This window comes from Bombyx mori, chromosome 22 (assembly GCF_030269925.1).
Source record: "Bombyx mori chromosome 22, ASM3026992v2".
In the NCBI taxonomy this organism is placed as follows: Eukaryota; Metazoa; Arthropoda; class Insecta; order Lepidoptera; family Bombycidae; genus Bombyx; species Bombyx mori.
The window spans coordinates 11,797,569-11,815,422 of record NC_085128.1 but is presented as its reverse complement, the minus strand read 5'-3'; the positions used below and the strand labels follow the sequence as shown (position 1 = coordinate 11,815,422).

The 17,854-nt window shown below is 44.8% G+C and overlaps 1 protein-coding gene across 2 annotated transcripts; it reads left to right on the top strand.

Moving 5' to 3' along the window:
* The first annotated feature begins 1,484 nt into the window (after positions 1 to 1,484).
* On the top strand, positions 1,485 to 16,588 carry serpin-30 (serine protease inhibitor 30). Of its 2 annotated transcripts, XM_062674803.1 has the most exons (10): positions 1,485 to 1,673; positions 3,211 to 3,285; positions 4,394 to 4,455; positions 4,846 to 4,989; positions 6,299 to 6,505; positions 9,184 to 9,288; positions 9,368 to 9,508; positions 10,967 to 11,176; positions 11,813 to 11,951; positions 16,353 to 16,588. In XM_062674803.1, the coding sequence occupies exons 1-10, from the start codon at positions 1,607 to 1,609 to the stop codon at positions 16,529 to 16,531; spliced, it is 1,329 nt and encodes a 442-aa protein (XP_062530787.1). In that variant the 5' UTR covers positions 1,485 to 1,606; the 3' UTR covers positions 16,532 to 16,588. The 2 variants fall into 2 exon arrangements, with proteins under 2 accessions (XP_062530787.1, NP_001139721.1); NM_001146249.1 differs by lacking the exons at positions 1,485 to 1,673; positions 3,211 to 3,285 and having other exon boundaries at positions 4,354 to 4,455; positions 16,353 to 16,531.
* The last annotated feature ends 1,266 nt before the right edge of the window (positions 16,589 to 17,854 follow it).

The following is a 17,854-nucleotide window of genomic DNA, read 5'->3' as shown; positions in this document are numbered from 1 at the left end:
TTGGCCCTGCCTAGCTGAAAAATGTCGCCTAGATAGGTGTATTCAGACACAATTTCGAGTACCGCGGATTCGACTATTACCAGTCCAGGAATGATACGGTCGTTAAACATGACCTTAGTTTTGTCCAGATTCATTCCCAGACCAACATGTCGTGACGCGGCATTGAGCTCACCCAGCATCCAGCTGCGATCCTCCAGCGACTCTGCCATTATAAAGATATCGTCTGCAAATCGGAGGCGTGAGAGATACTCGCCATTCACATTGATACCCAGCTTACTCCAGTCCAGAGTCTTGAAGAAATCCTCGAGAGCAGCAGTGAACAGTTTTGGCGATATAACGTCACCCTGTCGCACATCTGTGTGAAGCTCAATCGGGTTTGTCTGCTGGTTTTGGATCTGGACTGTCATTTTGGCGGCTTTACAATGTTGCTGTGCCTAGGGAGCCCTTGGTATATGTCGGACTTCGAGGACGAAGCAGTTCAAGGCTGATACTAAAGATGTTACAGGGGCACTCATTATACAACTCCTTTGCACTTTAGTCCGACGCTCGATACCAACCCGAGGAAGCTTATGTGGATTCCGGGGTCTAAATTACAACTCGTAGTGCACCTCGCAAAGAACGTCCGGCCGAAGCGAAGTCGACAACTCTACGTCGGCCATTTCGTTACGGTAGTCCGTAAGACCGCCCCTATCAGTGCCGCTGATGTCCCTGAATACCTTGCTAGACCAAATTCAAACTGTCGAGTCGGAACGCGATACTCCGCCAACGGCTCGTTTTTCCACAGTAGAACTGCTGTGCACTAGAGGCGGCAACGTTTCTGGAATGTCACTCAAAATATAAATAGTTTAGAAAACTACATTTTCCAGTAGCTACTGGTTGAGTCTTGTTGTTAAATCAAGTAATATGTTTCTCTCGGTGAATTCACTTGCAGTGGTGACTTCAGATCTGAATTTGACCTCTGAAAAAATCTTTCACCAGTGCTTAGCGATGTCACCCTGTTTCCTGTAGCTACTGTTGTCCTATGTGTACTGTTGTGTATAGTACACATTGTTTTGGAAATTTCTCTCGTAGTGACCTAATTAAATACATTTTTTTATGGTAATCAAATCAGTTAATCAAAAAGAGAAAAATTAAATCCGTGATGACACACCCAGCTATTATCCTGAGGGATAATAATATGTTCAGTATTTTTGATTCAATTACATTAGCAAAGTCGCAATGAAAACAAAAGTTAAACTTCAGACTTCCATCTCTATTAATTTTTTTCTTCTTCGGAAAGATACACTTCTATTTCTTTAAGCATGAAATATTATTTGGCTCATAATTTTTTCTTGGTGCGACATTTAGCTGATTCTAGTTTCGAAACTAACACTACTTTATATAATTTAAAATCTAAATAGTCTAATTTAATGTCTAAATTGTCGAATTTAATGTCTGTCAAAAACACATCAATAAATACCTTAGTTTAATGACTTGCGATTGTCAGTTTTGAATTAAATAAAATTAAAATTCATTTACGAGTATGTCGGTAATACGTTTTATATAGTATTTAAGCGAAGTGTCAATTTTGTAATCATCAATTCTCCATAAATCGTATAGCGTAATAATGGTGAAGCTAAACGTGTACTATTTGTGTGCATTATTTGGTTTATCAGCAGTAATAATTTCAGAAGGTATATAGTACATTTTGAGTACTTAAAGTACTGGTATTTTTTTTCAATTCATTAAACTTGTATTGCTAGATAATCACCTGCTGTACTTGGGCTATAGAGTGGCTACTGGATTTTTGGGGGGTCTATAAAACAGCCCCGTTATTCGGAATACGAAGCCCTTTGGGTTTAGATATCGCTGTATGCGAAAATTAGCACGTTGCCTCATGGTTCGTTGGACGTGCATCATGGCGATCGGTAAGCTCTGATAATCGCCGGATCTTCGTCCATGAGTTGCGAGCATGACAGAGTACCTTATCGTTCAACGAACTGCGTGTAGGCCCTTTGTAAGATAAAACTAAATGCGAACGGAAGTGGGTGGGGTGCAACACCAAACGTTTTGCGCGGATTGCGTCTCTCCTACCCAACGGTCGTCATCTCACTTCAGGATGCTGAACCAGCGGTTGTAAGCGGCACAGACACCAGGCTTCTCGGTCGATAGACTACTTAAGCCCCCCTTATATGGAGCCTCCACCTTGTGTCCTCGGAAAATGTCAATGAGGGTACTCCGATATCCAATCACAGCTTCGCAAGACGACGCCTGTAAAGCAGCTTACATGTCGTTTCCTTGAATCTCCCTCACTAGTTCCCAAGCCGGAATACTGAAGAGACTTTAAAAAATTAGAGGCCAGGATTTTAGAAGAGACAGCGGGGTGGGGTAATGTGAGATAGCAAAGCGATTTTTATTTTTTATTTTTTATTGCTTAGATGGGTAGTAGTATGGAGGGTTCCGCATGTCTCGCCTGGAGTCAGAGCTATCAAGCTTCATGGGCCAGTGACTATCTTAGTACATTCTAGTGTCAGGACAATAGATCAGTTGCAGATTGTATAGGCATCATCTTGATGTACACGGAGATTTCTCTTTAATGTTTTCTTCATGGTAAATAATGCACTAAGTCAATTCAATCATACAGAAAGTGGATAATATGTACACACATACATTACCACCCACACACAGAGAAGACTTATTCGCGATCCTGCGGAAAGAATGGAAAGCAGTCGACGTCGCCCCAAATACGTCATTTCGGACCCTCCCGATCTACTAACGGTACTTTTAGGTACCGTTCTCGCTGAACCCGTCGCTTGCGACGAAGGGCTCGACGAGTAAATTAACTCTCAGACACAGCCCACTGAGTTTCTCGCCGGATCTTCTCAGTGGGTCGCGTTTCCGATCCGGTGGTAGATTCTGCGAAGCACGGCTCTTGCTAGGGTTCGTGTTAGCATCGTCGTCAGGTTTGAGCCCTGTGAGCTACCTACTAAGTAGTTACGGTTACGCTGGAATAGCCCCTCTAGGCTACTAGCTTAGGTAGGAAAACAAAAAAAAAAAACAGAGCAGAACAAGAATGACTGCTGTTTTATATTGTACAGAAAAATAACAAACAAATGTATGTCTTGAACCAAATTATTCCTTTTTAACAAAATTCGTAATTAAATAGTGACGTAACGAGTCTATTTACACTTTGTTATTTCTGCTCTTCGTAATGAAGTAATGTTGTTTCAGGAAACAGTGACATATCGCTCGATCGCCATGGTCGCCCGACCGTATCGTCTTTAAGTCGGAATCAAATAGTTGCAGGTTTGACGCAAATTCCTATTGATATATTTTTGCTTCGACGGGTCGCCGAACTCCTAGCTTACCTGGTTAGAACATGCTTGCGGCCAAACCTTGAGATATGATAATAATATGTGTTTGAAGTGTCAATATATATAATAATAATATGTGTTCTAAGTGTCAATTGTATTGGGAAACGACTGTCCTGCCCTTGAAACCAAAACGCACGGTTACTTTATGTCAAAAATGGGCAGGATGGTGACACCTACCGGTGTGGGATAACAACTTACCCAACCATCTGTAAGTACCAGTCGTTCACACCAGCTGTCCCTATCCCTTCAAATCCGAATGCATTACTGCTTCTGGGGTGGTGGTACCTACCCGTGCGGACTCTCAAGGCGTCCTACAATCACTAAATTACACGTATTTTTTTGTTTTTTGGGGTTTGATTTTTATTATACCCTGCCATTCCTTAAAGTCGTCGTGGCCTAAAGGATAAGACGTCCGGTGCATTCGTGTTGAGCGTTGCACCGGTACCAATTTTTCTAAAGAAATACTTCCGCGGTGAAGGAATAGTATCGTGTAATAAAAATCAAACCCACAAAATTATAATTTGCATAATTACTGGTGGTAAGACCTCTTGTGAGTCCGCACGGGGAGGTACCACCACCCTGCCTATTTCTGCCGTGAAGCAGTAATGTATTTTGGATTGAAAGGTGGGGCAGCCGTTGTAACTATACTGAGACCTTAGAACTCATATGTCAAGGTGGGTGGCGGCATTTTACGTTGTAGATGTCTATGGGCTCCGGTAACCACTTAACACCAGGTGGGCCGTGAGCTCGTCCATCCATCTAAGCAATAAAAAATAAAAAGAGGACGTGTACTTATGGTTGTTGTTGTTCCTAGTGGAAGAGAATCATGAACATGTCGATACGTATTTCATTTAAAAAACTGGTACTTCCTACGGGATTCAAGTACCGGTACAGCCGCATAGTCAAAAGATATTTAAGATACTTGGCTTCTGGTCCTTTAAGCCACGATAACTTCGAAAAATTTGCATAGTAGAATTTTAGGGCTTATTACGTACACATTATGTACTTAATAACAATTTTCAGCAATCTTTATGTTTTAGGTAATCCGGACACTAAGCGGCTCGTTGAAAACTACAATCAATTGACACGGCAGTTATTTTACGTAAGTTTACAATAGTGAAAAACTTTACATTTTATAACGCTATCGTGATGTTATTGACAAAATTACTGAAATTAGTGTTATAAAATTTATAGGCAGATTATTTCGAGAGGATTAATTCAGAAACATAAGTATGTATGTATGTATTGGTTTTAAATAACTGTGAACATTATGATAAACTCGAACTAAGTTCGAAGTCGTGTTTCGCGAATATTTTTATATAATAACAATACCTATCATTACCTGAGCTTAGAATAACAACAACAACAATAACTGCAACAACAACAATAAAAACAATGAAATGCAATGCACAATTACAGCACGGAATAGTTAGAATTGATATTTTCGAATGGAAATATGAAGTTTTATTGTATTAAATAATTACATTGACAGGGACTTCTAAAATCGTATCCAAGGCAAACCTTCGTGTTATCAGCTTTGGCGTTTTACAATACTTTAGCGCAGTTCTCGTTATACTCGAAAGGTCAAACGTTAAAAGCTATCAAGGATGCGCTGGGAACGAAAAATACAACTGAAGTAAGTTATTAAATTATTAAGTTACACCAAGAAGAACTACAGCTCATTATCAACTTAAGCACTCGGAGATTAGTAGTGGATTCGATTGATAAACAAAAATTTAAAACAAATTGCGCTAGTTATTATTATTACAACTTTTTTTCTCCCTACCTAAGCTGATAGCCTTGAGAGGCTATATCAGCGGAACCTTAACTAGTAGGTGAGCTCACGGGGCTCAAACCTGACGACGTTGCTAACACAAACCCTAGCAAGAGCCGTGCTTCACAGAATCTACCACCGTATCGGAAACGCGACCCACTGAAGATCCGGCGAGAAGCTCAGTGGGCTGTGTCTGAGGGTTAATTTACTCGTCGAGCCCTTCGTCGCAAGCGACGGGTTCGACGAGAACGGTACCTAAAAGTACCGTTAGTAGATCGGGAGGGTCCGAAATGACGTATTTGGGGCGACGTCGACTGCTTTCCATTCTTTCCACAGGATCGGGAATGTAGTTACCGGCGGCCACGATGAGAGGGTTCTCTTGTCGTGCCGCTTTATCGAAATGGCGCATCGACGCCGACTATAGATACTTACTGATGGACTCTAAGTCCAGGTCGTCATGGAGGTCGACGTTCCTGACGAACCACGGGGCTCCGACGGCTATCCTGCAAAAACGGGATTGAATAACTTTTTACAACAATATTAACCACTAATGTAATTGCAAGATAAGAATCTAGCAATATTGCGATTGCTTGCGATAGGTTGCAATATCGTGACTTATTCTTTTTTTTTATTGCTAAGATGGGTGAACGATCTCACAGCCCACCTGGTGTTAAGTGGTTACTGGAGCCCATAGACGTCCACAACGTAAATGCGCCACCCACCTTGAGATACAAGTTCTGAGGTCTCAAGTATAGTTACAACGGCTGCCCCACCCTTCAAACCGAAACGCATTACTGCTTCACGGCAGAAATAGGCAGGGTGGTGGTACCCACCCGCGCGGACTCACAAGAGGTCCTACCACCAGTCCTACCAGCGATAGCTTGCAATAGCTTGCTTTGCTGGCAATAGCTTTTCAAGAGTTTTTTTTTTATATGATAGTTCTTTTCTTCTTTCAAGGTGTGTGCGTATGTAACTTTTTTTTTATACTCCATAGATTTTAAGTGCTTGAACATATTTGGATGTATGGGATAGATTCCTCTGCGAGTGATAATTAATTTGGAAAAGATTATGGAGGGAGTACCTAAGGTTCCGTTTTAGCATGGGATTTCTGAAATGCCCGGGGTGCTTTTTAATTTGGTTTATATTTTATTCAATTTTAATTTGTTGTTAGATGAAAAGAATACTAAAAATAGTGAACAAAAGGACATTTGGCCATGATCTACACCTTCCGCTGAGATATGCAACAAAAATATACGCCGACGACAAATACAAATTCTGTTCGGCTTTCAAAAACTCCTTCTCAAAGTATTTCATAGGACAAACTGGAAATGCCGATTTCGATAATCCTACCAAAGCGGCCAGAACCATAAATGCATGGGTACGTATTTTTTTTAATATTTGTTTTATAGGCAGGCTATACTCGTAATCTTTCCTAACTTTGTTCAAAAACGAATGTTACTCAAGCCCTTGGAAACACTTGGAAAAATGTTCCTACCGAGTATAAATTTTAATTATCACGGAGAACGCAGTGCACATTATCGCAATGGTTCTAGAAAGTAAATTATAAGCTGTTCTAAGATAGCAACAGGTACACAATCTAGAACGCAGACGATAGGATCACAAAACCCATGCACGCCCTCTCTAACCTACAGGACAAAAACATTTTTCATCAGCTCGTTTGTCTCAAAAATACATGAAATAGAAGATAAGTCAGTAAATAGAAGATAGGTCGGCCACTACACGTGAAGCGTTTAAGACGAGTGTTCGAGAACTGTTTTTCAGAGAGTTAGTAGGGTCATCTAATTGATAATATTTATGTATAAATATTTTTATGTAACTAGTCAGGTCATAAGTATTGTCACACAGTAAAAACTTTTCTTTTAGAATGCTGGCCACAAAAAAGTTTATTGAATTCGAATTTCGAATTGTTCATGAAAATAAAAATGTTTACTTTTAGAATTTTACTCATTTTAAATATGGAGTCGACGCTTAAAGAAGACCGTGTTGCAGTTATTGCGTTACATCGTTGCGGTTACGCGCCAATTCAAATTTTTAACATACTGAAAATTTTGAATATAACCAAAAGATTCGTTTATCGTACCATCAAACGATACAATGAAGACTCTAGTGTAGATGACAGGTCAAGAAGTGGTCGCCCTCGGTCTGTTAGGACTCCAGCAGTGATAAAAGCTGTGCAGGCGCGAATTCAAAGAAATCCCAAACGTAAGCAGAAACTGTTGGCCCTTCAGATGGGGTTAAGCAGAACCACGGTGAAAAGGGTGTTAAATGAAGACTTAGGGCTTCGGGCATATCGAAGAAAAACAGGACATCGTTTGAATGCTCGTCTAATGGACCTGAGACTGAAGAGATGCCGCGCTTTGTTGAAGCGGTACGCGGGAAATAAATATCGGGAAATTCTTTTTTCGGATGAAAAAATTTTTACCGTAGAAGAGAGCTACAACAAACAAAATGATAAGGTGTACGCACACAGTAGTAAAGAAGCGAGCAACCGTATTCCGCGTGTCCAACGAGGTCATTTTCCATCCTCGCTCATGGTATGGTTAGGAGTTTCTTATTGGGGCTTAACAGAGGTACATTTTTGTGAGAAAGGTGTAAAAACGAATGCAGTTGTGTATCAAAATACAGTCCTGACGAACCTTGTGGAACCTGTTTCTCATACCATGTTCAATAACAGGCACTGGGTATTCCAACAAGATTCGGCGCCAGCTCATAGAGCGAAGAGCACACAAGACCGCTGGCGGCACGTGAAATCGACTTCATCCGGCACGAAGACTGGCCCTCCTCCAGTCCATATTTGAATTCGTTAGATTACAAGATATGGCAACACTTGGAGGAAAAGGCGTGCTCAAAGCCTCATCCCAATTTGGAGTCACTCAAGACATCTTTGATTAAGGCAGCCGCCGATATTGACATGGACCTCGTTCGTGTTGCGATAGACGACTGGCCGCGCAAATTGAAGGCCTGTATTCAAAATCACGGAGGTCATTTTGGATAAACTTTAGTGTCATAAGAATCTATGTTTTGTTAAGTTCATTTTGGTATATGAATGGTTACATAATGAGTAAACTTGTTTCAATTATTTTACATTAAGCATGTGACAGAATTTATGACCTGACTAGGTATATATTTATGTATGTGTATCTATTTAACTACGAGTATTTGTATCTATAAATATTATGTATACTATCACACTACACCTACCAACGTTTATCTCTGCACCTTCCTAAGGTAGACTGTCAGAGAATGCCTATGGCATTAATTCGTCGTGGCCTAAGGGATAAACGTCCGATGCATTCGTGTTGAGCGATGCACCGGTGTTCGAATCTCAGGCGGATACCAATTTTTCTAATGAAATACGTACTCAACAAATGTTCACGATTGACTTCCACGGTGAAGGAATAATATCGTGTAATAAAAATGAATCCCGCAAAATTATAATTTGCGTAATTACTGGTGGTAGGACCTCTTGTGAGTCCGTGCGGGTAGGTACCACCGCCCCGCTTATTTCTGCCGTGAAGCAGTAATGCGTTTCGGTTTGAAGGATGGGGCAGCCGTTGTAACTGTACTTGAAACCTTAGAACTTATATCTCAAGATGTGTGGCGCATTTACGTCGTAGATATCTATGGGCTCCAGTAACCACTTAACACCAGGTGGGCTGTGAGCTCGTCCACCCATCTAGCAATAAAAAAAAGTCCGTCTTTATACTATCAAATATATAAAGCTATAAATAAATAAATAATTGTGTTGTGTCAATATTTGTTTATTATTATTTCTATCATTAATTATCTCCCCATTATGTGTGATGTGAATGATGATGACAGACACCTGAATGATGCTAACGACATTTTCAAGATGAGTTTGGATATGATTAAACAAGTTCCGAACATTTCGACCATCGGCTTACCGAGCAAATTCGCCCGCTCGGCTGGATATCTTTCCTGGTTCGTTTACCTCAATAGACCAAAGGGCCAATAATTGAAATTGGTACGCATTAATTGTTTTTTATTTATTTAGTTATCAATTCTGTTTCAAAGGTCAACAGACAAGAAATTGGTCAAGCTGGAAACAAAAATTTAGTGAATGCGACCAAGATAAAGAAAGATAAAGGTTTTGTTATTGTTAATTCTTTCGAATTTGAGGTAAGAAAGTAAAGCGAATTTATTTGACATACTTCATAGAAAATTCAAAGAGCCGATGACTCGTAATGTTAAATTTCAGCTCGATTTCGACACCGGATTCAATCCAAGACAAGTTAAAGTAATTAATGTTTATTCGAACGAAAGGAAAATAATTAATACACCTGCACTAGTTGGGACGGGAATCGTAAAATACGCATACCTTGAAAAATATAAGGCACAGGTAAATCATTAATATGTTACACCTCATATAACTTATCTAACACCAGTGATCCTCTTGTAGTAAAGATGAAAACCCAAGTTAAAGAAACTGCTAGACCCCAAAATAGTATTAGTTCTTTCTGTGTGAAATGAAACTTAAAACTCTAGATATGTTTTTATAGAAAAATAGTTGGTAGTCAGCATAATATTCAAATGTCAATCAAAAACACCGTAGTCGTCTGTGACCACAAACCTATAAAGTATTCGAATGGTCAGAAATCATATTATAATGACAACAAAAAAACTTAGATTAAACCGTAAAAGTAGTTTTAAATATACCTCATTTTATTTTAAATGGCCTTTAATATCGTAAACACCATTACGTTCGAGTCACTTCCAAAATTTGAAACTATGAAGGAGGTCTACTATCTTCAATAGTGGTATTTTTCCGCGTACTAAGTCATCGCGGCCTAATAGATAAGAAGATAAGAACAGCTCGTCTATCAAATTGTCAAAAAAAATATGTAGTACCTAACACAGTTTCGCAATCCACTTCTACGACTAAGGGATTATCGTGTGATAAATCAAACCCGTATTGTTTAAAAGTTTAAATAATTAGGTACTGGCAATAGGACGTATTGTGTGTCTTTACCCAAAGAGATAAACCAAACGGCCGATTGCTGCCTAGAAGTACTCATAAATTCCATTTTAATGGATTGGATAGTAATTAAACATTACCTTTAGTACATTACCATTAGTAATTAACCATTACATTCATACCTACTTCGAAAACGCGTCTCAAGGTATTCAAACGCGGAATTTACATTCTAGTATTTAAGAGCTATTACTTAACACCAGATTGACTGTGAGTTCATTTTAATTCACGATCACACAGTAAAAAATACAACATTAAATTACAGAAGTCGTCGTGGCCTAAAGGATAAGACGTCGTGCATTCGTATGAAGCGATGCACCGGTGTTCGAATCCCGCAAGCGGGTACCAATTTTTCTAATGAAATAAGTACTCAATAAATGTTCACGATAGACTTCCACGGTAAAGGAATACCATCGTGTAATAAAAATCAAACCCGCAAAATTATAATTTGCGTAATCACTGGTGGTAGGACTTCTTGGGAGTCCGCACGGGTAGGTACCACCACCCCGCCTATTTCCGCCGTGAAGCAGTAATGCGTTTCGGTTCGAAGGGTGGGGTAGCCGTCGTAACTATACTGAGACCTTAGAACTTATATCTCGAGGTGGGTGGCGCATTTTACGTTGTAGATGTCTATGGGCTCCAGTAACCACTTAACATCAGGTGGGCTGTGAGCTCGTCCATCCATCTAAGCAATAAAAAAAAAAAAAAACAATACAGATGTATTATGATTACTTACTCTGATACTTATAATACTTACCCTGATACTTATTACTTACTCTGATACTTATAATATCGAGGCAGTTATTTTGACCATATTTTTTTCAGTTCATCAGTATAACATTGAATGGAGGTGCTTTTACATTTTTCGTAGCTCTTCCTGATAAGGTTGACGGTTTGCCCGAAATGCTACAAAAGATTAAGAGATCGAATGTATCTGAAGAAGCCTTTGCTGCTCAAGAATTTAGATGTGTGAACATAAGTCTACCGTTACAGCGAGCGGCCACACAAGCTGATCTTACGAAAATTCTCAAATCGGTAAAAAGAACATTGCGTAGGGACTTAATAAAGCTTTTTTTACAAAAACACTGAAACGCCATATTTGAAGGCATTATAATCGCTGAATATAAATAACTAGCCGCCCTCGTTTCGCCCTGCGAAACTATAATTTATTATTGATTTCTCCACTATTTAATGGATATTATTATACATATAAACCTTCCTCTTCAATCACTATATCTATTAAAAAAACGCATCAAAATCTGCTGCGTAGTTTTAAAGATTTATGCATACATAGGGATATAGGGATATAGGAATAGATATAGAAAAGTATCATGTGGTGACTGGCAAGGTGAACGGAAGAAGATCACGAGGTAGAGGCCCGACACGTTGGACTGACCAGATCCGCACTACCCTCGACACCACAGTTCACGATGCTCTACACTCGGCGGCAGATAGAGGCAAATGGCGTGGACTGGTCCGTAAAAGACTCTTGTTGCGAGGAGGTGGTCACGACCCTCAGTATTGAGGAAACCGAAGCAAGAAAAAGAAGGGATATAGGGACAGAGAAAGCGACTTTGTTTTATACTATGAGCCCTATTATGTATATTGTTTCTAATTTATTTATTATATTATTTCTAAACTATTGAGCACGATTCATATCCCAACTTTCAGGTTAAAAATTTGGATATAGTATTTGACAAAGACCGGGCGAAGTTTTCTGGTGTAACGAAGAAATGTGAAGCCGGTGCTATCGAAGGTGTCTTCAGTGAAGTGTACCTTGTTGGTAAAATGATCGAAGATGACAATCTCGGTACGTATGAACTGACTTTAGAATACTTATATTAACGAAAATTAAACTTTAATTTCTATAAATTAAAATTTTGATTTATCTGTAAAAAACTGATCAAGGCTTATTCAGGTAGCGTTAAAATATCAATGAAATAAATGCGTTTTTCCATCGTAGCTCCTTTCTTCCGCCGGACTACGACGGCGAAGCCCCTGCTGAGGTGCCCCATATAACGGGGGCGGAGCTCCGTGTGGCCGTTCGCAAAATGTGCGCGAAGGACACTGCACCCGGCCCGGATGGTGTCCATGGCCGGGTTTGGGCCTTGGCTCTTGGTGCCCTAGGGGACCGACTCTTGAGACTTTACAACTCCTGCCTCGAGTCGGTTTCCTTCATCGTGGAGTACGGGCAGACTAGTGCTGTTGAGAAAGGAGGGGCGCCCGGCGGATACTGCCGCCGGGTACCGTCCCATCGTGTTGCTGGATGAGGTGGGCAAGCTGCTGGAACGCATTCTGGCAGCCCGCATCATCCAGCATCTAGTCGGGGTGGGACCCGATCTGTCGGCGGAGCAGTATGGCTTCCGAGAGGGCCGCTCAACGGTAGACGCGATCCTTCGCGTGCGGGCCCTCTCGGAGGAGGCCGTCTCCAGGGGTGGGGTGGCTTTGGCGGTGTCGCTCGATATCGCCAATGCGTTTAACACCCTGCCCTGGTCCGTGATAGGGGGGGCGCTGGAACGACATAGAGTGCCCCCCTACCTTCGCCGGCTGGTGGGTTCCTACTTAGAGGACAGATCGGTCACGTGTACCGGACACGGTGGGATCCTGCACCGGTTCCCGGTCGTGCGCGGTGTTCCACAGGGGTCGGTGCTCGGCCCCCTTTTGTGGAATATCGGGTATGACTGGGTGCTGAGAGGTGCCCTCCTCCCGGGCCTGAGCGTTATCTGTTACGCAGACGACACGTTGGTCGTGGCCCGGGGGGGGAGTTTTGCTGAGTCTGCCCGTCTTGCTACGGCTGGGGTGGCGCATGTCGTCGGCAAAATTAGGAGATTGGGCTTCGACGTGGCGCTCAGTAAATCCGAGGCCATGTGGTTCCACAGGCCCCGGAGAGTGCCACCTGTCGATGCCCATATCGTGGTTGGAGGCGTCCGTATCGGGGTCGGGGTGCAGTTGAAGTACCTCGGCCTCATTCTGGACAGTCGTTGGACCTTCCGTGCTCACTTTCAGAACCTGGTCCCTCGTTTGTTGGGGGTAGCCGGCGCGTTAAGCCGGCTTCTGCCCAACGTCGGGGGGCCTGACCAGGTGACGCGCCGTCTCTATACGGGGGTGGTGCGATCAATGGCCCTATACGGGGCGCCCGTGTGGGGCCAGTCCCTGGCCGTGGGGGTGGCGAAGCTGCTGCAACGGCCGCAACGCACCATCGCGGTCAGGGTCATCCGTGGTTATCGCACCATCTCCTTTGAGGCGGCGTGTGTACTGGCTGGGACGCCGCCTTGGGTTCTGGAAGCGGAGGCGCTCGCCGCTGACTATAAGTGGCGGGCTGACCTTCGTGCCCGGGGCGTGGCGCGTCCCAGCCCCAGTGTGGTCAGAGCGCGGAGGGGCCAATCTCGGCGGTCCATGCTGGAGTCATGGTCCAGACGGCTGGCCGATCCTTCGGCTGGTCGTAGGACCGTCGAGGCGATTCGCCCGGTCCTTGTGGATTGGGTGAATCGTGACAGAGGACGCCTCACTTTCCGGCTCACGCAGGTGCTCACTGGGCATGGTTGTTTCGGTGAGTTCCTGCACCGGATCGGAGCCGAGCCGACGGCAGAGTGCCACCATTGTGGTTGCGACTTGGACACGGCAGAGCATACGCTCGTCGCCTGCCCCGCATGGGAGGGGTGGCGCCGTGTCCTCGTCGCAAAAATAGGAACCGACTTGTCGTTGCCGAGTGTTGTGGCATCGATGCTCGGCGACGACGAGTCGTGGAAGGCGATGCTCGACTTCTGCGAGTGCACCATCTCGCAGAAGGAGGCGGCGGGGCGCGTGAGAGACGCACAATCCCGCCGCCGTCGAGCGGGGGCCAGGGAGGCGGATCTCGCCCAAGCCCTGGCCCTCTAAGTGTTTCGGGTCCCCCTCACATGTCGGTCTGGGGACCGGCGAGGGGGGCCTAAGAAGACGACGTGCAAGCTGCTCTGCACGCGTTTTACGCAAGAGCATCCGGGTGATGGAAGGCCGGCTATCCTCGACCCATGCTGGTTCTGGCCCAGCGGGGTATTCCGTAGGGTAACCCACTCTAACCGGCGCCATCTAGGCGGGCTTCGGACAGTCTGCCGACCGAGAGGGCTGGTGGTCGTGGCGCCGACGACCGCCAGTCCGGCGTCCCGAGGGGGAGGGTGATGGGAGAGATGTGCTCCGCACTAAACACTTCACTTTCCCCCCTTTGCCTTTTCATGAGTTCTGTCTCATGCGAGGTTTGGACGTTGGTTGTTGAGCGACAGGAGGTTTTAGTCAGTTCGACTCTGACATACCCCGCCCAGTATCCCCAGAAAAGGGCGGAAGTCTGGCGATTTCGAAAAAAAAAACCCATAACACAGGGAATCCTAATTTCGTGATCGGAGGCGTCCGCGTCGGGGTCGGGGTGACCGGTCTTCGGTACCTCGGCCTCGAACTGGATGGTCGGTGGAACTTCCGCGCTCACTTTGAGAAGTTGGGCCCTCGACTGATGGCGACGGCCGGCTCTCTGAGCCGGCTGCTTCCAAACGTCGGGGGTCCCGATCAGGTGGCGCGCCGCCTCTACATGGGGGTGGTGCGGTCGATGGCACTATACGGGGCTCCCGTATGGTGCCACGCCCTGACCCGCGAGAACGTCGCGGCGCTGCGACGTCCGCAGCGCGCGATCGCGGTCAGGGCGATCCGAGGATACCGCACCGTCTCCTTCGAGGCGGCGTGCTTGCTCGCCGGGGCGCCACCCTGGGACCTGGAGGCGGAGGCGCTCGCTGCCGATTACCGGTGGCGTAGCGACCTCCGCTCTAGGGGGGAAGGGCGCCCCAGCGAAGGTGTAGTTCGAGCGCGGAGGCTCCACTCTCGGCGGTCCGTGCTGGAGGCGTGGTCTCGCCGCTTGGCGGACCCGTCGGCCGGCCTCCGAACCGTCGAGGCGGTCCGCCCGGTTCTCGCGGACTGGGTGGGCCGCGACCGCGGATGCCTCACCTTCCGGCTAACGCAGATGCTTACCGGCCATGGTTGTTTCGGCCGGTACTTGCACAAGATAGCCGGAAGGGAACCGACGGCGCAGTGCCACCACTGCGCGGACCGCGACGAGGAAGACACAGCGGAACACACGCTGGCGCGTTGCTCTGGATTCGACGAGCAACGCGCCGCCCTCGTCGCGGTCATTGGAGAGGACCTCTCGCTGCCGCGCGTCGTGGCTACGATGCTCGGCAGCGACGCGTCCTGGAAGGCGATGCTCGACTTCTGCGAGTCCACCATCTCGCAGAAGGAGGCGGCGGAGCGAGAGAGGGAGAGCTCTTCCCTTTCCGCACCGATCCGTCGCCGTCGAGCCGGGGGCCGGAGGCGGGAATACGCCCGTACGTCCCGGCCCCTGTAGGTGGCGGCCTCCCCCCGGTGAAGGTCAAGGGGCGACCTGAGGGGGTGAGGCCGCGCGGCGCGCTACCAGCACTCTAGCGCGCTGCCGTGGAGTGATTAGAGCGACCGGTCGACGGTGTATCGCGTCCCGACCCGGCAGGCTGGTTCTGGTCCAGCGGGGTATTCCGGGACACCAGCGGCACCGTCTGGGCGGCCCGACGGGCTGCCGTACCGAGACGGCCGACGTTTCAGAGCCTTCGATTCGCCTCGAAGGCTCCGTCGGCTGGGCGTCCTTGGGGTGAGCCGCGCCGTCTGGTTGTAGTGTTGACCGCGGTAGCCCCCCTACCTCATCCGGGTTTTGACCTCGGAGGGGATCGGACGTCGGGTGTAAGAGTGCAGAGGAGTCGTTTAGTGGGTGGGCTCTAAAATCCTTGGGCCCGCGGTCTGCTCACAACACCATGCAGATCGTTGAGTCTCACATACCCCGCGCGCCCCTTTTGCGCGGGGACCTCGTAGGAGGTTCGGCCCTCTACCCGAAAAAAAAAAAAAAAAAAAAAGGGAATCCTAATTTGTCTGCTCACAACACCATGCAGATCGTTGAGTCTCACATACCCCGCGCGCCCCTTTTGCGCGGGGACCTCGTAGGAGGTTCGGCCCTCTACCCGAAAAAAAAAAAAAAAAAAAAAAGGGAATCCTAATTTGGGGTCGGTTATTTGTTTATTTATTTACCTACAGTTTCAGTTCACTAATTCATTTTATACTGTTCTTTATTACACTCAAATAAAATACAATTATGTTTTGTCGTTCTAATTAGTATTTTTTTGTAACTGTTTGAATCACATTTATAGTAACATTTTGTTTATTTCAGACGCAATGAAAAAATCTCATGTGGCGAAAAGTATCTGTGCAAATAAAGATAAGATAACCATTGAGATTAATCGTCCCTATGCGTTTTCAATACTGAATAATCTCGTAGGTGTCGACACTCCATCGCTCCTATTCTCCGGTGTTTACTATCAAAACGATATTGTAAACCATAACTTTTAAATACGTTACTCCACAATTTCTACAAATTTTTGACTTCATAAATTCAATGCACATTTACTTGTTTTTCTTGTCCTTTGCGGGGAGCTCACATGTGACATGGTATATCATTGTCGGAGCACATACATACAAATCAGTTGAGACATAAGATCGAACCTTCCACTCTAAAAGATGACATGTATAACGTGGCAGCTTTAAAAAAGCAGCAACTGTTTCATTGAAATCTTCATATTACAATAATATCTTTTGCTGACAAGTCGATGTTTTAATGAGGGTGTGGTAAAGATTTATTCCTCTCCGCAAACGAAGGCTTACGATTGCAGAATGTCTGGCGAAGCCGCGGTCTATTAAATTGTTCCACGACCATGCTACCAAACCGCAACCGGACAAATCTTCACGGTTCTAAAGGCACGTACTTCTTGTGACAATTCAGAACTGCGCCATTTAAATTGATATGAACTGAATAGTAATTGTAGTACATATATTTTAGGACTAGTACTTTCTGAAAGTCGTATCTTGGGTATTTTTTAAAGTGATCGATGGGTCCACACACTCTTGGTCACCATAACCCGTAGATATCAAAGTAAATAAACGCTTTTCGAGTCTCAACTGTATTGTATAATAGATATCTTATCCTTGAAAGCAGAACGTTTATAAGACTCGTGACAGATATAATATATGTAAAATGATAATTTTTTTTTTACCTATGAAGTTGTCATTTTATACGTAATTTATATGCGGCTTTTCATATATTGTTTTATTTGTATATTGATTAGTGTTTTGTTTTCACTATGTTTTTATATTTTTCATAAATGTGAAAAAGATAAAAATAAGAGTACCGCTGCGTTAGCAATATGGCACAAGCGGCTCACAACATTAATGACGTGTACAGAGAGAATGTTGCAAACGAACGCACTACTCGTGATTGGTTTAGCAGCTACCGAGCTGGAAATTTTCATCTAAAAAATGAAGCCTGCGGTCGTCAGTAAAGTAAAGTTTACAAAAAGAATTAAAGGGAATTGTGGAAGCTGCTTATTTAGCAGCAGGTTTGAATATTAACATCAAAACAAATTTTTGTTAATTTCGGTTCGGTCAATTGGCGTCAACTTGATAAGTGGGTGCCCCACGAACCATTCACCAGCGTGACGAACGTGATAAGGTATGTATTCCTTGAGCCCGGGGTCTGCTTTCAACAACTTGCAGATCGTCAAGTCCCACATACCCCGCGCGCCCTCAGCGCGGGGGTGCGCGCAGGAACCTCGTAGGAGGTTCGGCACACGGCCCGAATAAAAAATGCCTTGTATTGCTTAACAGACACAGACACAG

What these genes read in the sequence shown, in the direction of transcription:
- serpin-30 (XM_062674803.1), top strand. Translation starts at nt 1,607, where the DNA reads ATGGTGAAGCTAAACGTGTACTATTTGTGTGCATTATTTGGTTTATCA. An exon ending in CCAGAACCATAAATGCATGG is followed by an intron (nt 6,506 to 9,183) that starts GTACGTATTTTT and finishes TCTGTTTCAAAG; the next exon opens with GTCAACAGACAAGAAATTGG. An exon ending in TTAATTCTTTCGAATTTGAG is followed by an intron (nt 9,289 to 9,367) that starts GTAAGAAAGTAA and finishes GTTAAATTTCAG; the next exon opens with CTCGATTTCGACACCGGATT.